General features: G+C 36.0%; 3 protein-coding genes across 9 annotated transcripts; 1 reads left to right on the plus strand and 2 right to left on the minus strand.

The window, feature by feature from the left end:
• Positions 1–310: 310 nt before the first annotated feature.
• Positions 311–9,213, plus strand: LOC147409056 (golgin). 7 transcript variants are annotated; one of them, XM_086424976.1, is made up of 13 exons: positions 318–588; positions 664–729; positions 871–924; positions 1,011–1,112; positions 2,691–2,777; positions 2,865–3,467; positions 4,303–4,788; positions 5,224–5,285; positions 5,372–5,480; positions 6,164–6,243; positions 7,007–7,327; positions 8,204–8,285; positions 8,403–9,213. In XM_086424976.1, the coding sequence occupies exons 1-12, from the start codon at positions 448–450 to the stop codon at positions 8,274–8,276; spliced, it is 2,184 nt and encodes a 727-aa protein (XP_086281102.1). In that variant the 5' UTR covers positions 318–447; the 3' UTR covers positions 8,277–8,285; positions 8,403–9,213. The 7 variants fall into 7 exon arrangements, with proteins under 7 accessions (XP_086281124.1, XP_086281116.1, XP_086281117.1 ...); XM_086424972.1 differs by lacking the exon at positions 8,204–8,285 and having other exon boundaries at positions 329–588; XM_086424990.1 differs by lacking the exons at positions 8,204–8,285; positions 8,403–9,213 and having other exon boundaries at positions 314–588; positions 7,002–7,289.
• Positions 9,214–10,185: 972 nt separating this feature from the next.
• Positions 10,186–13,621, minus strand: LOC147409057 (signal peptidase I). Its single transcript, XM_086425003.1, has 3 exons — positions 13,331–13,621; positions 12,913–13,221; positions 10,186–11,166 (listed from the first exon to the last, which is right to left on the minus strand). The coding sequence occupies exons 1-3, from the start codon at positions 13,511–13,513 to the stop codon at positions 10,417–10,419; spliced, it is 1,242 nt and encodes a 413-aa protein (XP_086281129.1). The 5' UTR covers positions 13,514–13,621; the 3' UTR covers positions 10,186–10,416.
• Positions 13,622–14,964: 1,343 nt separating this feature from the next.
• LOC147409058 (meiotically up-regulated protein) lies at positions 14,965–19,959 on the minus strand. The gene is made up of 7 exons (XM_086425051.1): positions 19,697–19,959; positions 19,537–19,573; positions 18,369–18,454; positions 16,928–17,023; positions 16,585–16,750; positions 16,307–16,469; positions 14,965–15,360 (listed from the first exon to the last, which is right to left on the minus strand). The coding sequence occupies exons 1-7, from the start codon at positions 19,727–19,729 to the stop codon at positions 15,285–15,287; spliced, it is 657 nt and encodes a 218-aa protein (XP_086281177.1). The 5' UTR covers positions 19,730–19,959; the 3' UTR covers positions 14,965–15,284.
• Between the last annotated feature and the right edge of the window lie 1,068 nt (positions 19,960–21,027).

Raw genomic sequence — 21,027 nt, forward strand, 5'->3', positions numbered from 1 at the left:
TATGAGTTTTAAACAATTAGTTAATATTAATGTGAAGTTTGGTTTAATATGGTTTATTTAAATATTCTCTCGATGATGAATTTGAAGGTGGTTTACAATTTTATTTACTAGTATTTTTGTTTTCGGGTGTTGTATTTTCTTTTTAATATAAAATTTATTTGTTAATTAAAATGAAATTAGTATTATAAAAAAAAGCCTAACCCGTCAAAACAGCCCAAAATTATCTAACTCAACTCAGATTAACCCAAACTCAATCCGATTTCAGAAGATCAAGCTCGGATTGTTGAGCTTAGGCTCCATGGTCAGGTTGAGGGTCCTGATATTTGGGTTGAGCCTGGGTTTACCATCCAACCCGCCCGGGTTCCGGCCCAAGCTGTTAGATGGTTAGTGCGTAACGGATCGGATTATCTTTTCATTTCAGAAACAAACCAAATCACCTGTGGCAGTATGGCGTACCACTGTAGCAGTGAGCCCTCATCAGCCGATTGGAACTTCACATCGGACTCGTTACACACAAAGATGTATTGCCGTCCTCCCGAATACGCGCGACTATGCCGTCTGATCGACGATTCTCTCCGTCCCTACGCAGTCAGTTTCCGTTTCTTTTACCGTTAGTCAGTTAATCCTGTTAACTTCTCAACTTCTTCATTTCCTCTTTCTCAGGAACCACAACTGTTACCACCATTAACGCAGGAAAAGGAGAAGGATCTTCTCATTATCCTCTCCCAGGTATTTACTACACTTATAAAACCCTAACTTCTCTGCCTTTTCTCTTCGATTTTACTGAATTACGTTTACCTCTCCCAAACGCAATCGATTTTAAGGGTTTTATTTCCATAATTAATATTTGTTTCTGTATTTTATTTTCAGGTCTCGAGAGAGATTCGACATTGGCAAGACGAACACGATTCCAATTCTCAGCATGTAAGTCTCTCTTTTCAGCTTCGATTTCTGTATTTGTAGGAGAAATCTAAGAAATATAAGTTTCATAATTCTTACTCTTTTAACAGGAAATTGTAGTGAATCCAGAATTTGAAGATAAATTTTTTCTGGGCATGGAGCCAGCTTCGGCTGATCGGCATAACTGCTTAGCTAACATTGTAGCTATATTGGTAAGTCTTAGACTGGAAAGAGTTGATTCTTTCCTCTAGGGAAGTGTTTTTATTTTTATTTTTTATTCTTCGTTTATATTAAAATTTCTAACAGGTTAGTTCTCCTGTAATTTTTTCGTAGCTGTGTCTCCTAGATTGTTTGGATTTTACGATAAGTTGACACTTGTCAAAGCTCTGAATGACTATGTGCCCTCAATAGCTTTTTAGATGTACTTGTACTTACACAGGCCAGCCTTGTTTACATATTCTCGACTCGGAATGTGATTTGAAATTTGGGTTCGAGCTCATGATTAAACAAGACAGCTCTTATTCTGTTTTATAACATTTTAGTTTTTGTCGAGTGTAGAAGAAGTGAAAGAACTAATCAGCGTTAAGTGTTTTTTGGATTAATGTAGGAACTATAAATCAAATGTTTTTACCCAACCCTACAAATATTACTAAAATGCTATATGTGTTTTATTAGGTGATGCAAACTTGGCGCTTTTGTATGCAATTTAGTTGCTCAGCACTTTTGTATAGTTGCTCTAGTGACTACAGAAATATGTAAATTCTTTAATTTCAGAATGGACAGGAATCCAGCATTCCTAAAGAAAAGTTATATTATCATTTTTCTTTGTAAGTGGCTTGACGGGCCATTGGAAGGTTTGCACATTAAAATTATATATATATGGGTTGGATTCTGTTGACTCGAGAAATATGATACAAGATCTTGACCGTGTAAACACAATATCCAATGGTTGAAATTTATCCTCAAGATAAGTATTATCGAGTTATGCATTGTTGAGATACATATAAAATCTCAACCGCTGGATTTTGCCTTTGCACAGTCAAGATCTTGTGTCATTTCTTGAGTCATACATCTTGAGTCTACAGAACCCCACCCTATATATTTGTGTTCTTCACTTGCAGTATGTCCATGGGAAATATCAACTTGCATATGGAGACAGCTTGGAGACTCCTACCATAGAACCGTAGAAAAAATGTTAGGATACTTTTATATCATGAATTTTTTTATCTTTTATTATTATTATTTTATTTTATTTTTAAAGATGGGTGCTTTGACTCCTTTAGTTATACTTACTTTTCCTTTCTTCTTATTTATTTATTTTTTCCTTTCTTGTGTAAATTTTTTTCAGTAGTTCTAAGAAAAAAATAATAAAATTACCAACATTATATCTATCTAAACACTGGGTGAGTTTGCTCATGCACAGTAAATTGTGGTTAGACAGACATCTCAGGACATCTTTGGCAATTGTTGGAACCAAATTTGTCAAAAGGGATCCCACCGAGAGCATATCTAACACCTATATGTCATACTAGATTTAGATACTAAATCTTACAATATCCTAGTCGAGGCAAGATGATCTTTTATTTATATGTATTCATGAACAGGGAGAATATATATGAGATCGAATATAACAATTGGTTATCTTATGAAAAAAAAGGAAGTTTTGAATAACTTATCGTTTTATTTGTCATGGTTTTATGGTATTATAAGCTGCTGTGTTCCTACAGTTCATTTCCTGAGTCTGGTATCATGTCTTGTGCATATGACCTTTATTTTGCCTACTCTGACAGGTAATTTTCCTAACTGTTGAGAGTCAATATGTTCGACATACGACAGGCAATGTTCTTGTGGTCATCTCCTATTTTCTTTCTAAACATGTATGTGACGATGGTTATTCCTGGAAAAGCTTGGGTAAAATTAATTTTCTTGTGTACTTTATCTGCTGAACCATTAATATTTTTCAGGGGGGAAAATGGGATGAATTTCTTCATCTGTTGTGTGTTTGCTTGGAAGTGGCTATGTCCAAAATTCTCTCATCCTCATCTGTATCTTTGATAACTGGAGCTGCTGTTTCAGATAGCGATACCTCTAGTTTCGTTTTATTTTTACGACAAAGACTGGTAAATGCGAATTGGTTTACGATGGATGGTCTTATTCAAGTTTTACGTACTATACTGAAGCATCTGAAGCAAGACCATGATGGTGAACTCATAGAAACATACATGCACTCTGTCAGTTATTGTCTCACAAATATTCCCTGGGATTTGTTGAATGAGAATCATGTTACTCAGACCACTGATGCAAGGAAAAGCTCTGTTATGGATTTACAACATGGAAAAATTGGTTCTTCACTGTCAAAGTTTTTGTTTCTGGGGACCCTCCTTCAATTTCTCTGTTCACTGGTTCAGCAAAGTAGTTATGTGGAAATCAGGGGTGGTTCCTTAGGTGGGCATCTTTTTCTTGATAAAATCACCAGCCTTGTTCCAAAGCTTTTATGCTGGGGTTTCTACAAGCAAGAAGATTATAACTTGATGCACATCTCTCAATACTTGAGACATAAGATGTTGGTATGTGTAACTTTCAGTGCACAGTGAATTTAGTCTCATTATTTTAACTATTCTTAGAACTTTATGGTGAAAATCTTAGTTACCCACTCCTTGGATCTTAAGGAAGTCGGTGCATGTGGTACACATACTGGATAATGGTACTGCAATTTGACAGTTCTCATTTAGGATATCTAAGTTCAAAAAGGCAACCCGATTGAACGGATCTTAACCATCCTATATATTGCATTCAAGTGTCAGAAAAATGCTATAAATTGGGTGGTTACAGTTACCTAATTGGATTGATTTTGATACATTAAGCTATCTTATGTGGGATCTATTGAATGGCATTTTCCCCATCCTCATTCTCAGTAACTAGTGTCGTGCTATTAGTATCCCATTTGTAGTGATTTACCCAAAAAATGGTTCCTTTTACTAATTGATTTCTACAAGCCTCTATTATTATAATTTTGCTAGTGATCAGAGCTTTTTTTTTTTCTACACTGTATAAATGTAATACCTGCTCTTTGGAGAATTAGATTTTAGCTTTTATCCAATGAGAAACTGCATTCTTTTAGAAAATGGTACTAATGTTGACCCTACTGGTACCTTCTTGTATCTTTTGATTTGACTTTTATGCTACATTTGTACTTTCTTCGCGTCTCTATTAATCCAGGGGTGCTCTTCACTTGATTATGTGTATGCATGCATTATTTGTTTATTGTTCATTATCATATAATTGTAGAGCCATGTCAGCTTGTTACCTTTTCCAAGATGACTGTGTTTGATGTCTTTGATCCATGAAACATTTTCACTTTATAGATTAATTCTAATTAGGTTCTAACAATGTATGCTGCAGATGCTAATGATCAGGCTTAGTTTCCAAATTCATCAGGAATGTTCCACTCTTGTTTTGTGGTTGCAATTACTTCGGAAATATTTTGAAGATCTTCTTCACCAACCCATCTCTGGATGTTATTCTGGTCTCGATGAGTCTCTTGAAGGGTCTCCTTTTTTGGCGTGTGTTGCTGATGGAGGACAGGTTAATAGGATATCTACCCGTCACTTACAGAGACAGGCTGTTTTTCTTTTTCTAAAATGTTCCTTCAGTTTGATCAGCCTTAGTAAAGAAACTGATACTAAATGTTCTTGTGCAACTTCACATTCTTGTTTGACCTGTGAGTTGCAATCTGGCCTGGAATGTTGCGCTAGGGAGAAATGTTTGTCAGAACTTTCTGTGTGGCTTCAAAGGCATGTGCCTCTGGAAATGTTTGTAGACTATGAAATGTATTTGGAAAAATGTGGCAACTTTGCCCTATCCTTCTTGCAGCTATATATGGATGAGGTATGCCTTCCTTTCCCCTAGTGGTAAGTTCCTTTAATGCCTCAAGGATTTTGAAGGATGCAAGTTTCTTTCCCTTATTTCTTTTCATATGCACACCAATTAACCAATGCATAACTACTATGTATTTGTCAATAATTATTGTAGCCATGTGTGATTTTCCATTCTGGTTCTTCTTCTTCTTTTTCTTTTTTATCTTTTGAGAAAATATGCATTTTTTTATATTATGTGTTTGAAGATTTTCTGCTGTAACATGCTTTTATAAGACGACAATGAGACCATTTGTTTATTTATTTACCTTACAGTTAGCTTCTTATGAATTGCTTGGAAGGCTATTAAGGATTAGGAAGGCTTCATGTTGTCATTTACTTCTTCGTTTCTCCTTATTTGGACTTGCAATTAATTAAGCGCTTGCCTTACTTCTCACTTAATTTGTAGGACGATCTCTTGTTTGAAGTACTCTTGCAACTGTTGAGCTTACCTTTCCCTTCTGAGAAAATGTAAGCAACAAATTTCACTTGTTTGTTAGTGATTGTCCTTAGATTTGTAAAGATACTCCTCTTACATGTTTCAAGGAAATATGTAGGGGGTACAAAGAAAAAGGCAAGGGTTTTGAGATGGGGAAGGGAGATATCATCTTTCATCTTTCAAATATATTTAGTCCTATACACCTTTTCCATCTATTTCTTGCAGAGGTGAGTCCATTGTACCCAAATGGTAGAAATTTTCCATTTCTGATTCTCAGATATATTTTATCCTGCTTGGTTTTGTCCATAAAATTGTCATTATATTCTCATGCATGCTTGGATTCCTTTTTCCAAATCGAGGTCCACATGAATTAAAGATATGTGAATATATCAGTACAACGTAATTAGTTTTATTGTAATGTTTATATATTTTTTGGGTGTAAGTATGATGTTTTGGAACCAAATCTTGAATTGTATATCATGAAGGGATTGAAGTTATCCATATTTTTAACAGAAAATGCTTTGATAGAATATTGTGATAACCACCTTCGTGATTTGTGACACTTGATTGATCTATAATCATAATTCTATGATAAAAAATTGCAAGTAGCTAGCTTGACTCCCACAGACTTGTAATTAGTTTGGAATGATTTGTGGCAGTTCTTTGCAAAATGATGTATAAAAGCCAGAACCTTTTTTTTTTTTTTTTTTTGTTGCTACATTGGCATCTTCATGTTTTTTTCATCTCGTTGAGTTGAACATTGAACTCTCATGCTTTGGTTAGTATTAACTTATTTATAAATGGAATAAGGGTAGTTTCTCCCATATCTTGCTATTTATTATCTCGATTCTTTTGTCAAAGCAACTACTGGAAAAAATAATTTGGTTGTGCACTTGTCTTCCTTTTGCAGTTGCACTATGATCACCAAGTGCTTCTTGATTACCTTATTTCTAAAGATACAGGAATTCAGTGTGTACAATATCTTTTAAGGTATGTATCTTATTGCTTGTATTAACAAAACTCTCTCTTTGTCAATTTTGTAGATGAAAAACATTTGATATTAAGAGAATCTTGTTGGGTCTCATCTATTAATGCCCACCACTTGTTCCTATTTTTAAATTAGTGTTATATTTAGTTTTCTTTTGGTGGTTATTCTGCTTTGGCCAAGTGTCTGTCAGCATTTTAGGAGATGTGAAATTTGAAGTAGAGGGATTCCATTTTAGTTTGATAGGCTTGTATTTTAACTTTTTTATTGGTGATTATTCTGTTAAATATTTGTTGACAAATTGTCTGGTAATTGATTATTTGAGCATAAAACTTGATATCTGTTAACAAACCAACTACTCCAAGAGACCGATCTATTGGAGAGGGGGAGAACTATGAATATAAGAGGGTCACGGGGCTTAACTGGGGTATCAACACCCCCTCACCCGTAAGGGTGTAAAGAATCGATCCCATGACCTATACGAACCTATTGCTCTGATACCATGTTAACAAACCAACTACTCCAAGAGACCGATCTATTGCAGAGGGGTAGAACTATGAATATAAGAGGGTCACGCGGCTTAACTGGGGTATCAACAATGCCCTAAGACCTCTGGTGTCAGTTGAGCTTTAGTTTTTGGGTGAAATTTAGCTATATATTATGCTTCTGTATTTTCCTTTATCTGTCTTGTCTTTGTGCTGACTGCTGTGTTTCTTCGTTTCTTGGAGTATTTTTTAATATTTGTTTTAATCTTTTGTCCAAGGTCAGGTGCTTGCGAACAGTTAGCAAGTCATGGCATTTGTTTGTGGGATTTCAGGGGTGCGGGGAGGAGACAAGTTGGTCATCATTCAAGAAAAGAAAAGTCTCTCCAGATAGCCCAGATTCTCATGAGAAGATAGTGCACCCATTCACCCCAGATAAAAGGGGCAGTAATCCTGTACTTCGTCGGGAGAGTGGTAGTGTGCTTAATTATACTAGACAAAGGGCTTTTGAAAATGCCAAGGAATGTTTGCTTTCTCTGAAAAGATCTGTCGAAAATCTTCATCAGAAGGATTTGTTTCCATATAATCCCACAGCGCTTCTGAGGAGGTGATTTGCTTTCTTCTAATCCCATATGTTGTGTTTTTTAGGTGTTTCAGTAATTCTTCTCATTTTGTTCTTGTCTAACTGCCATGTTTTATGTTTACATAATTAATATTGTTCCACTGCCTATGGTAACCTTGGTTGAATCTGATCGGTTTCCTTGGTTTTGGGTTGCTTTTTGGTCCTTGTTCTTGGGTATGGGATAAAGACTCACCACCTAGTATTACAGTCTAGGAAACGGATTTGACTGAGTTTAGAGATTAGGGTTTGGTCTGATTCTAGATTTAAGGTTCTTACATGTTTTGGACGTCATCCAATTATAGCTTATGCATTAAATCAAATCCATAGCCAACCTTTTGGACTATGAAGTACTACTATGGGAAAAAACCAATCAGTTTGTACCATCAACTTGTTTATTACACCAATATTTTCTACTTCTTTACCGTTTGACATCAGGTTCTTAGAGTTTGGGCCATACTATTCTTAGTCAAATATATATTATGCTGTATCGAACTATTATAGATGGGTGTTCCTAGTGTGGCTTTTGGCACCTGCAATAACAAAGGATATCCACGTGGCAGCCCTGCTAGCACTTTTGATGGCTTCAATAGCAGTTACGTGGTGCCCATAATGGCATCAAGTTCAAGGATCCCACATAGAATCATCATCGGTGCCTAGAACAGTGCCAATGGATTCTAAACAAAAGGTGTGCCCTATACAATACGTAATGGGTGCCATCAATTGAAGCTTTTGTGCTCAAGAGGACTCTGAAAGCTACTCTGAGCTGAAATGGTTGTTTACTGATAGATATAGAATATGACCATTGTAGATGTACATCTTGGGTCTTCATTTTTAGTTATTCTAATTGATATTATTTGTTAGCTATATGTCCATAGGTTTGCCAGCATGGTTCTCAAATACTTCTCATGTTTTTCAAAGGCTGCAAAGTTTGTAGAGTTTTTTGGTAACAGTTTTACCCCGAGTAAACTAAGAAACTTAGTTATACACTTTGATATTACCTTAAGTTGAAAAGATGGCTGTGCAGCTAACTCGCTCACTCTCTCATTTGTCTTCCTTGTAGCTTCACGAGTTTCCAGGAGATCTGCCATCAGCAAGAGAAAGTATATCTTCCAAATACTGAAGGGATGACCTAGCAACTTATGTATCAACAATCCTGATCGATCACCACCTACTAGGGTTGCTCTTCCATTGACACTAAAGACCTGTCAGGTAGGTGAGAGATTGCGAGTGGCACTTCTTCCAAGTGATGGATTTTGTCTGATTTGGTGCAAGGTTGAGACGATGAGGTCGAGTATTAGTGCACCATTTCAGAGAATCCAAGTAACAAGAAGATGAAATGGCACGGTGGGAGAATCTAAGATTGGGTAGGGAATTTGAATTTCTCCTCTTCACTTCCATTAATGTTACTGCCTTATTTAATTGGCACCAGAGGTTGTGGGGGCAGTGGCTATGGAGAAACCAGTGGCCTGAGTATCTTCATTACCGTGGTATTGTTAGGGGCAATGTTCTTGGCATCCTTCCAAACCTATTAGCTCAAAAGTTTCCCATGGCCGGGGGTTAATTGGTTCTACTATTTCACTGCTCACAAGGACCGTGAGCCCTTGGTGACAGGCCTCCCTGAATCTCACAGTAAGTAGTCTGCTTTTATTTTCTTTCCAGCAGACTTGCATCTGTGTAGTTAAGGAGTATGATTGCTTCATTCAGTGTGAGGGGATACTTGAGCTTCTATTGGCCCATTGCATGTATTGGTTAAATGATTGAAGTTGTAACGAAAAAAGAACAAAAAGAAAAGTGGATATGGGTATCCACATTTGAAGTTAAACCTATGGGATTTATGTTTCATTTTATGTCAATCTCGATTCTCAAATAAATTCATATGTTCCCGGAACTGGTCCTCTGACATTTCCCGATGTTGAGGACATACGACAGTTCTCATATTTATCAGATTTTCCTGTTCACTTAGTTGTAAAACCATCCTCCTCAAAAGTATATAATTACACTGAAGGAAAATGCTTTACTGACTTCCTTGAACATTGGGTACAACACTGCTGATGTGGCAGTGTGCACAGAACCATAGATTTTTCACCCGGTATCTCAAGGAAAACCATCTGTGGTTCTCGATACACTGCCACATCAGCACAGTTTTTACCAGTGTCCAAAAAGGGAGTCGGTGTAAGACACTCTTACACTAAATGGCAATATTATAATAAGTTTTGATAGCAGAAACTAATTTTCACCAAAATCCAGAGCGGCTCCACAAAGTTACGCCATTTTTGTCTTCCTAGTTTTTTTTTTTTTTTTTTTTTTGGGGGGGGGGGGATGAGTGATTGGTTTACTTTAGAGATCAGATAGATGATCTAATGGTTCTCCTGCAATACTCATATCAACCCTATGTGCAAGCTTATGGATTGAATCACTAACATCATTTGGTGCTCTCTCTTGGTCATGATCCTCGCTGGTCTCGACCGAGGCAACCATGCTGGTAACATTTGTAAGTGTATTTGGTCATACATCAAGTTTCTATTGTAAGCAATGACGATAAAACCAAGAAGGATTTCCAGAGATGTATGATTAAAAATAATATGGATGGAGTGAAAGAGATCACAGGTTCAGACCACAGTTATGTGCCCTAAGCCCCCCGGTGCTATGTGCCACTCTCTGAGTATCACCCAGAATTAAGTTCCTGATTGATCTCGGATAAAGGTCGGCATCATCTCTGGTCTCTTGAAAAATCAAAATAATTGGGCAACATGTTTAGTTCTTCTACGAGGATTTCCATTGTGATCGCCCACGTGGAGAAAGCAGCCTAATATCATTTGTGGCCATCAATTTACATCCAACTGTAACTAGAAATTCAACTCATCACATAACATTCTTATTGAATGTTTTATTTACAACTGCAATCGCCTATTCATAATGTAATTTTACATATTATACAAAAGTGAACAAATTCCTTCTGCCATTAATGTTCTCTTTTACTGTTCACTGGCCAAGTAGCACACTACAAGGAACGAAACAGAGAACACATGCCTGTAAATGCTCCCAAACATAGATATAATATATAACCCTTTCTCTTACCACCTTACGTCCAATGTTAGCGCCTCAAGAGGTACAAGGACAGATGGGAACTTCGTAAAGGACATATTAGACATTAGAGTACTCCATGCAGCAGAATTAGCTGCAATGAAAGCCCTAACGTTCTTAACCACTAGAGGCTTCAGCCTCTCTGCTTCCACCCTTGCCACTACCTCGAACCAAACCCGTTCAGCTGTAGGCTTCGTTCTCCATTCTGCCAAAGTGCCCCAAAACCTGTCATTGTCCCCTATATTTCTTTCCACCTCCAATTGGAACCGAACTAGTGCTGAAGCTGTAATTCTCGCTTTGAGGAAACGAGAAAACCCATTCTGGAGGATTCTGTCCCCTAGAAAGCCCCTCATGAGTTTCTCCAATAGAGCTACCCTCGGATTTAGGGAGTCAATGGGGCATGGTTGTTTCTTGTTGGGATAACTAGTGTAACACTTCTCAGGCAACAATTCAATCATATCCTGAGACAGGAATGCAGTTTGAATATGGGCATTGGGGTTACGGGTCCTGTAGGCCACTAAAGATGCAGATCCCAAAATCTGTATAGGAGGTAATGGCATACACAAAGTTTGTCTTAAGGGCCAGAACTGGCTTCTATCTTTATTAAACTCAATGCTTTTGTTAACTGGTAAACCAAAATCAGAGGCATGAAACAGGGAGACTTCTCTAGCACCTTTTACTTTGACTGTTATGCCTTCACCAACAAGCAAACGTTTTAAACCAGTATGTGTGGTGTTCAGCTGCATACCAAGAGCATCACAAAACAGTCAGATATGTGTTACAACAATCAGTGTGTATTTCAACAACATATGTCTCATCATCATCAAAGCCTATCAGCTAAATAAATCCTGTTGCACCATTCCGTCTTTTGTTATTGTATGTGTTCGTATCTTCTTTCCAACAATACGCATACCAGAACAAAAGTACAAAAAATAAAAAAGTAATACCTCATGAAATCCATTAATATCGGACGTAAATTTAATATCTTTAAGTATAGAGAGTTGCGTTACATAGGATGGATGATAAAAACTTGTCTTTGAGGCATTGCATATGATGTTAAACCAGTGAGTGCAAAACTGGAAATAGATGGAAGGCCGATTAAAGCCATTGACAAGGCTAACGAGAGAGAAATCATTTTTTTTTTTGATAAGTATAATATATTGATAAGAACAAAAATCAAATACAAGGAGGCCGAGGAGGCCTCACAAAAACAACAAAGAAAAGGAACAAACAATATTAGTGATTACAAAAGGAGTTCCATCTAAATAAAAAGTCATCAAAAGAACTGAGGTTCAAAAGCAGATATATGAAAAACCAATGACTTCTTTTACTGGACCAATGGAAAACAAGAGATGGTTGATTGGGACAGACCTTCTGGTCTACAGTGGTTACAGAACAAATCAACTGCTGAAACTAGCTCTATTGCGTTCTCCTGAACTCCTAGTCATGTGTTCCTTCCATAGCAATCACCAAAAACGTCTGTTGTTGCTGAAACGATAAGATTTTTGATGTTTAGGAGCATGCGGGATCATAGAACTTGTTCATAGAGAGAGATCAGGGAGGAGTTAAATTGATATGGAAGCTAAACAAGGAGGATGACGAGAAAGATGCAAAGGAAAATACAATACTGGAGTCATTGTATTTACAACAATATGAGTCTCCACTAATAAGGTGGTGCCATGGCGTTTTGATGTCTCATCTGGTCCATGAACGAGACCGAGTCATCTCGGACAAGTTTTCTGATACGTTTGAGTTGTCTTGTTCAACCATGAGAAAATTGAACCATGGCTTTAAATCTCGTCCGATACGTTTGACTTGTCTATCCATCTCAGTGGTGAACGATACTGAGATGTATCAAACGAGTCATCTCGGTCTCGGACGATTGAAACCATGGGTGGTACACATTCTCATTAAAAAAATATTCATAGCTATATTCTCATAAATTTATCTCATCCAATTAGTAAATCAACTTGATAACTACTATTAAACAACCGACAGTTAAGACTTCCTGTGTTACCGCTGACAACAAGAAGACAATTGGATATCTTCTACTATACTATTTAACAATCAAAGGCGACATATAAAGTAAAGCCCAAAAGAGACAAGTTCTCACATTACTAGAGGTGCTAACAGATCAGAAATATTAAACACAACACATCTAAACAACAAGCGTAATTCAGCAGCGCAACAATGTTAATGCATCCATTAGAACAACATCACTACTTGACATTCCTCAACAAGGGAACCCAATTTGCACCCTGAGACAAATATCCAAAATTGTATTGGCAAGAGATAAAATGCAATTTACAACATCATATGGTGAGTATATAAGAAAGATTCTTCTATCAAGGATTTTTAAAAAAATATGCAAAATTACAGCAATATTCATAGATAAATTGTCCACAAATAAAACAAATTAATGGAAGAAACAAAAAACAAAGACCCTAATCCATGGCAATCATCAATTTTAAAACAGAAACACATACCGGCAACTGCAGCGACATCTTTTCATCCCCATGGACTCGCAATTCAAACGGCCCATCCAATTCCAACTTATTTAGCACCGTATTCGAACTAAATTCATTAATTAAAGAACCAAATTTACCCTTTTTCCTAAGTTTCTTCCATGAAGCTACTTCCTCCGAAAATCTGAACACCAATTCGCTCTTCCCGATCCGAATCCGAAACTCATATTTCTGAGAACCCCCAACATTAACATTCCTAACATCCACATTAGAAACCCTAATTTCATCCAAATTCCAACTCTGCCTCTCAGATATCACCTTCAAAACATCCTATTTTTCAAACGACACACAATTAGGGTTTCTTAGTTACACAAATTGATGATGGCGGTGATGTTGTTTAAATAAATAAAAAATGAAAAAAAATTGAGATCTGACGTACCTTGAAGAGATGAGAAGAGGGAGAAGGAGAAGGAGAAGGAGATGGAGATTGTTCTACGTTAATCTGTGAAGGAATAAGAATGTTTGAAGCGTTTAATGATGGTGTTGTGCCCGTGAACGCTACGAGGATTTGGAAACATAGAAAGATGAGAGAGAAGATGAAGAGGAAATTAATGAAGAACATTTTTTTTTTTCTCCTTCACTTGTCAATGAGACTCGACTCGACACCGAACTTCTTCTGTGACATTAAACCAAGCTTTCACTCGCACACCCCACAATTTTATGCTTTGTTAATTATTCTTTCCCAATAGGAATTTGATCTACTATAATCATTCATTATTAATTATTAATTATTAATTATAGATTTAAATGAATCTGTAATTTTGTTGACAAAAATACCCTTGCTATTACCTCCACGCAGGAGGTGGGACCAATATGTCACTCCTCACCCATAACTTGTTAAACCGCCAAATGGATTACAACATCAAATTTTGGAAAATGCTGAAATGATAAAAAGTATTTACTGCAATTCTCGTCATCGGATGTGCACGTAATCATAGATGTGTTTCCTTGCAATACAAGTAAAAATCATCTACGATTATGCATGCATGTCCATGTCAGATATGTGAGAATGACGATAAATCATGTGTCACCCTAGCACGACTCTCAAATTTTACAAAATCTTTTGATAATGCTAATTTTTTAACTCAATGATATTATATACAAAATAATAATAATAATATTATAAATATTTTTAATAATTTATTATTAAAATTTTAATAATTTTGATTTTTCATATTTTTATTATATAACTGTATTATGTGTATTTATGATAATAATGCCATTGCCTTCAAGCAATAATGTATAGGTTTGAATGTAACCATAGATGCATTTCCTTAAGATACAAGTGTTGTACACTCAAAAAAAAATAAATGATTCAGTTTTATAAAGAGTGTTGTAGGAAGTCGGTGTAACACGGTTCTTTATGAAAAGGTTTGCGGATGGCATACATGTGCATGCGAATTATAAATTAGTAAGGTTAGAATAATCTCTATAATTAATTAGGGAGTTGGATTTGAGGTTGGACTGAATTAAAAAAAAAACAATAAAACAAAACAACAAAACTAAAATTTGTATAAAGTACTATAATTTTGTAATCAAATGCTGATTTTCTAATTCAACCTAACATAATAACTCAAAACTCATTGACGTGGCATGTGCAAGAACTGTAGACTTTTTTCCCTTGGGTTGTTTATGTGCATGCTTTTACTCTCTTGTTAAGGATCGACCTTTGAGCATAGTACAACAAATCCAAACCCAAATAGAATGAGAAAAAGAACCAAATAAAACGCATGATAATGCACGCGGCACATTCAAGTTAGATGCTCCTAAGAAGCTGTTGAAAACAAAATTTCTAACAAAAACATTAAAAAAAAAAAAAAATCTTTCAAAATTCATTTTGAAAGGCTTCTACCAACATAGAATACAAGTGATCTCTACCTAACCAATTCCACCAAGCAGTGGAAACACAGTTCGTAGGCAGTATGATGCGCAGACTGCCCATAATAAGAATAATTGCACTACATGGATAGAAACCCTTTGGATAACTTTCTACTTGGATCAGAGTAGAGTATCTATTATAAAGTATTAATTGTCCATATATCCAAAGTTATATTATATATACAGGGCTAGATAAGCCACCTCCATCCCTAACCAAATGGAGAAGGAAAATAAAATAAAAAGAGAAACAACCTTATTTACATAATAATTTGGATTGTGCACAGGGAAACCTGTTCCATGTCCTTGCTAAATTAACGAGCACACCAAATTTACTGATTAAAAAGAAAAAATGAAAAAAAACACCACCCCTACCCATGTCGGCAACATTCTCCTCCTGCACAAAGTACAAGAATCAAGAACCTTGAGTCAGGAGAGCTTTAGTTTGCAAGGTCAGGTCAACTTAGCATGGTTGGATGCCCAGTCTGAAGCATCCTCTTGAACATGTCCATTCCAAATGAAGAATCCGACGAACTGTGCAAAGGCAGTAAAAATAGTCAGTCTAGGAGCCTGAGATAGATAACTATATTTCCAGTTACAATGCTTAATAAATGTAGAACATCTTTCAAACCACTTTCTCTAGTTTAAACTGCTTAGAAAAAATATCATTTACACACACACACACACGTACATACACACATGGGTTATCTAACTCAGTAAACAAGTCTCATGCAAAACCATGGTCACTGCATTTTCCATTAGTTGGAACTCAACAAGAAGTCAGATTTAGTGAAGCAACTGCAGTTAATCACGTTGATGGTGTGCCACTTCAAGACCTCCTTAGGTTATTTTTTCAATGTACAGTGTTTAACATTCACTGCAGGTTTATCAGGAAATATATACTTACATTAGTATATGTTATTATCAGTGGAGTGCTACATCTCCCATTATACAACTAATTATAACCCTAAATCCATTGAGATTAGTGAATAGCACAAACCTAGAAGATGATATTAATATTAAGCAAACCCCACCATTTAGGAAGAAGTTTCGACTGGGTAACCTCTTTAAAAAAGGTTCCTTTTCGTTATATTATGTCCCAGTAAATGTTGTTCTGACTTCAGAGACAGAGTTGAGAAGATAATGGAGTTAGATTCAACAACGGCTACTCTATAAAAGATTACATGTTTTTTATAAACAAGATTATTCATTTTTTCACCTCTCATACTTTAAAATTGTGACTGCTTTCCATGATCTACCATGGAGTTCTCGCAAAAAATATAAATAGATAAATAAAGCAACTTCCATCACAAGATGCAAAGTTTTAAAAAGGGAGAAAAGGTATAATCAGAAGGCTCATAGAGAGCTGGAAAAGAAAACAGTGCTACATGAATATTCACAGTTCCTTTCAAACACAGATAATAGCTAAAACCCTATTAAGATATGCTTCAAGAAGATGAAAACAATAACATGGGTGGACCTTGGGATTGTGATTTCATAAGGAAATGATACACCCTCGAGATTCGGTACAGGAGGAATATGATCTTTTTTCTCATTGACAAATTTTATGATCTGAAACAATACTTCACGGAGAGATGCTTCCAAGGCTGCCCGGCGAATACTTCTCTCTTCTAATGCACTCTCTGTGATCAATCAAAAAGTAAATCCTATAAAGAAATGCACTGAAAAGCAGTTCACATTTGATATATAGTGAAAGTATCACTGAATCATGATGACACTTCAGCACAGTGAATGTACCTCCTGGATCTACTACAACTTTGGAATGATGAGACTTGCTTGAATGTGCTTTTGGATGTTGTGCTACAATCAAATTTATATGCCATTGTTCCCAATATGAGCGTTCGATTTTGTTAGTGAACCATGTTGCCTGCTTGTTTTTTACCTCATAGAAAGCCAAACATATCTGCATCATTCGTGCTCAAGTCATTAAAATAATAAAGAAAGAGAGGATGAAAAGCTTGATTCACAATAGGGAAAGGAATGACACGGTACATAATGTGTGTCTTGAATCCAAACTCTAAGACACAAATCATTCAGCATCCAATGATATACTAAGTGATAGCCAGTAACAAACACGAACCTGACTTTTCTTGTTCGGGTGTTTCTCTACCCAACCAATGAACTGGTCAATCTTCTCCTCTATTTTCTTCTCAACTTCAGCATCTCCACATTGCACCTATGCAATCAGAAAGGTTGAAGTCAGCACAAGACATATGTCTAAAGACTAAATTTGCCAATATCAGCAAATGCCCCGTTCTCCTGTTTTAATGGGTTATACGTGTATGATTCAAATAAATGAAATATAACATTGAACCATGATATCTGATTCCTACCACTGCAGTCAGTGCCTCGCAGGTTCAGCAAAAATTTTAACCCAAGTGGCAGGACCTAATAGGGTAGTGGGTAGGAATTCATGTTTCCCCATATAAGTATAGCAAACAAAAGTATTCAGTCATCCATAAAATATGAAATGTGATGCGTAAGCCATGCCACATATTTTAATTTAAATTTAAACATACTACAGGCACACTGCATAGCAAAGAGAGCCATCACACTATCACATAATTTATTTACTTCTTTAGCTTGAAACCATCACACGTAGTTTGGCATTGCTATACATCACTCTTCGATTCATGTTTCAAGGACCAAGTATGCAGCCGATGCACCACTCAAGTCTAGAACACATGCATGGAATCACCATCGTCAAAATCACAAATAACACCCTATCTATCCCAACTATTAAGAAACATGAATCATATCCATACAACAAAAAGTAGTAGTTCCAATGGTGATAGGGATAAACTAAAGGAAAACCGAATGAGATGTCTTGGTGATGTTCAAAGAAGTCCCATGAGGCTATAGCAGCACCATTTAGAAGTCCCATACAGGTTGAAGATTCTAAAAGAACAAAATGAGAGAAAAATTTTTGTATTGTTGATGAGCTTGTTTGGATAGAAAGTAGAAAGTAGTTAGGAAGAAAGTAACTTATAGAAAATAGAAAGTAGAAAGTAGTTTCCTTTTGCATTTTAAAAAGTAAAGATTTTTACTTTTTATAAGTAGTTTTCTAAAATAAATCCAAACTTTTTAACTTTCAAAAGTAAAAAAATTACTTTTTTGTGTGTATCCAAACGGGAATATGTGAGAAAACTATTAATCTATAGAATGTGAGATGACAACCCCATGTTATTGTTGATCAAACATGCCCAACACAGAAGGATGTAATGGCAAAAGGGTTCCAAATTTTGTATGTCTGTATATCTGCTGAGTGATTTTGCGCTACTTGTTATTTATCAGTAGTGATTATCCACCACATTCAAAATCAAAAAAAACACGTGCGAATTCTAACAAGCTCCAATACGGAACAAGAGATTTCCTTAATTGAGAAATAGTCATCTCCATTATTTTCAATGAGTTATATCAAGTACAAGCACCCAAAAAATAAAAATTAAACACAAATGCATGTTAAAAAGTGAAAAGACTTTATAGCTTCCAAAGATAAACTTCAACTGAGAAACACTTACATAAGTAATTTCAAAAAGTTCAGAATCAACATCTTTGGGTCGCACAAGACCTAAAGCTCTATGAAACAAAATTGTGTGTAGTATGCCTGCATCCAGTTTCACATCCACTGTTAGTTCAAGCCAAAACCAAAAAGGCTTTATACAGTGAGGCAAGAGGTAGAAAACAACGCAATAGTGGAACAAAAACTCCCAAAAAGAAATGCATTGATCCTATAAGTTTGTGTAGTCTAAACCCACATATCTATTACTATTCAGTATTCAAAAAAGAAAAGTCAGAGGTTCACCCTGACATCTCATTGCAATTTTCTATCAAACCAAAATTTCCAAAATAACCCATTAAATTATTCTACGACAACAATTTTGTTCTTCCAAAATTAATTTGAGTAATCTTGATTCATAACTACTCAAACTCATCCGGTCCTAATGCATCTCAAACACAATAATACTCCATAAAAAAAAATTGTGAATCACTGATGGATGCACCTAGCAACTAGAATTACCAAATGGAAACATAAGCCAAAAATAAAGTAACAATGGAGTGTACATCAAGATTTAAGTAAAAAGTAATCATAATTTGCAGAAACTATTTCTTATATCAAATCACGGAATACAATTCCCAAAGGTTAGTCTAGTTCTACATGAAGGATCCCCACACCTCCTCACCAGGGGCAGATTTACAGTGGGGACACTTGCCCCCACAAGAATTTTCAAAGTCTTTAGATTAATGAGCTATTGTGATAGATATTAGCGGCGGATAAAAATATCCGCCACTGTTACCCCACAAAAAAAATTTCCACTTTTAATTGCCCCCAAAAAATATTTTTTCACTCTTAAGTTGCCTGCACAAATTTTTTTCTATTCTTAGTTGCCTCCACATGGGAAAAATCTTGCCCCCCACAAGACCCTACTAGGGGTCGGTTCAGCTGACCAATCACTTTTCCCATACAAGCCAAAAACAAAATATGGAAACTGAACAAAAAGCTAAATTATAATTCAGATTTTCGGTGAACAGAAAAACCAAATTTTTAGTCACAAAATAAGTGAATCGAGGCGGCATGAACTACAATGGGTACTATTGAAGCTATATATTTTACTGTACGGTTTAAACCTACTGAAAGACACAACAAGTGAGAATCCACAGATCATGAAAAGTAATTAAGTGCCTTACAGCGCAGTATTTCCCGCATCTCGAAGTGCTCCACTTCCTGTAGATCATGACAAGTATAGAATCAGACTTAATTAGGAATGCAATTGAAATGGAAACTTAAGTTAGGGTTTTAAGATTGATTTTCTAACTGAACGGCTGTCATTAAAGCTCAGATCCTCACCAATTCTTTAAGATGGCAAACCTCGCAGTTCATGATATCTAATTAACCAAATCGAATTGCAGCAAAAACAAAATAAATTTGGTCGAGAATCGCGCGAGAAGAGGATTGAGACGGATCGATGGAGAGATTGGAAATAAAATTGACCAGAAACAACCAAGAGAAACCCTAAGTTCCCTGTGACTTCTGTTTGAAATCAGAACGAACGAACGAACAAAGTTAACAATGGCGCAATCGATTTCAGCCTACATTTCAGCCTACGTGTCATAGTCGAGTATAAGCTTGGATCAGTTCTAGATCGACCGGGAAGAAATCTCATAAAGCATCAAGGCGGCCTGTTAGCCAGGCCCGGCCCAAAGATAAGGTTTGCGGACTTATTTTTGGCCCACAATGATAAAATTGCTTTCAAAAAATTTCAACCACTTAAATTTGGGTCATACTTTTAGTGACCCAACCCTTCTATTAAGGGTGTCGCTCACGCTCTCAAATCTCGTTTAGACGTTTTTAGAACAAATCCTTCTCCGATCCCCGCTCTCAAAATGTTGAAACCCACTCACATGAAGAATCTCATTTCATCTCTCTTATTAAGTATTTTTTATTTCTTAAACAATTATTAGTCATGTATGTCCTAAAATTTAAATATATAATGAATTATTAGTGAGTATTATAATTAGAAACAACAATATTGTAATGACTAAAAAATTAAAACATTACTATAATTATAGAATTAATTTGATTCCTTCAAAATAGAAGGAACCTCAATCATTAAAACATATAGATTAAGGGTCCCGTTCAGCACCAAACATTTTAGCCAACATTTTAGCCAATCATTTTTGTCCTACATGGGTTAGAAGTTTTGGAATGGGCTGATTTTTGGTGAGGATGATTTCACCAAAAATCAGCCCATTCCAAAACTTCTAGCCCTATGTTTACAAGTTGAAAAATCGTGGACTGTCCATTTTTTGTAAACCATTTTTTATGGGATTAGAAGTTTTGGAATGGGCTGATTTTTGGTGATGATGATCTCCTCGCCGTAGAGATCATCCTCACCAAAAATCAGCCCATTCCAAAATTTCTAACCCATGTTTTGAAAAATGTTTTGCCAAAATGTTTGGTGTTGAACACTTCCCATAGATTAATGCTAGAGTGACCTCAGTAGATGACAAATGGGGAACTTTAAAATGCATCTACGGACAGGCGTGCGCCACCACGTCAAGGTGTCCCCTGTCGAGGTCACTCCAGTACGACTCAAACATATATTAATTATTTAATTGGTAATAATTATATTGATCAATAATTGTTTTGTTGTAACGAATTGGAGATGGTGAGTAGCG

The sequence above is a fragment of the Akebia trifoliata genome, chromosome 2 (assembly GCF_017979445.1).
Source record: "Akebia trifoliata isolate Shusen 1 chromosome 2, ASM1797944v1, whole genome shotgun sequence".
Classification (NCBI taxonomy): domain Eukaryota; kingdom Viridiplantae; phylum Streptophyta; class Magnoliopsida; order Ranunculales; family Lardizabalaceae; genus Akebia; species Akebia trifoliata.

Excerpts from the sequence above, each read along its gene's own strand:
- LOC147409056 (XM_086424976.1), top strand. The coding sequence starts at position 448 with ATGGCGTACCACTGTAGCAGTGAGCCCTCATCAGCCGATTGGAACTTC. Across the intron at positions 925-1,010 it reads ACGATTCCAATTCTCAGCAT|GAAATTGTAGTGAATCCAGA; the intron begins GTAAGTCTCTCT and ends CTCTTTTAACAG. Across the intron at positions 3,468-4,302 it reads ACTTGAGACATAAGATGTTG|ATGCTAATGATCAGGCTTAG; the intron begins GTATGTGTAACT and ends TGTATGCTGCAG.
- LOC147409057 (XM_086425003.1), bottom strand. The coding sequence starts at position 13,513 with ATGTTCTTCATTAATTTCCTCTTCATCTTCTCTCTCATCTTTCTATGT. Across the intron at positions 13,222-13,330 it reads CCTCTTCTCATCTCTTCAAG|GATGTTTTGAAGGTGATATC; the intron begins GTACGTCAGATC and ends TTTGAAAAATAG. Across the intron at positions 11,167-12,912 it reads AGATGTCGCTGCAGTTGCCG|CTGAACACCACACATACTGG; the intron begins GTATGTGTTTCT and ends CTTGGTATGCAG.
- LOC147409058 (XM_086425051.1), bottom strand. The coding sequence starts at position 19,729 with ATGAACTGCGAGGTTTGCCATCTTAAAGAATTG. Across the intron at positions 19,574-19,696 it reads TTTGCCATCTTAAAGAATTG|GAAGTGGAGCACTTCGAGAT; the intron begins GTGAGGATCTGA and ends CATGATCTACAG. Across the intron at positions 15,361-16,306 it reads TATGAAATCACAATCCCAAG|TTCGTCGGATTCTTCATTTG; the intron begins GTCCACCCATGT and ends GCCTTTGCACAG.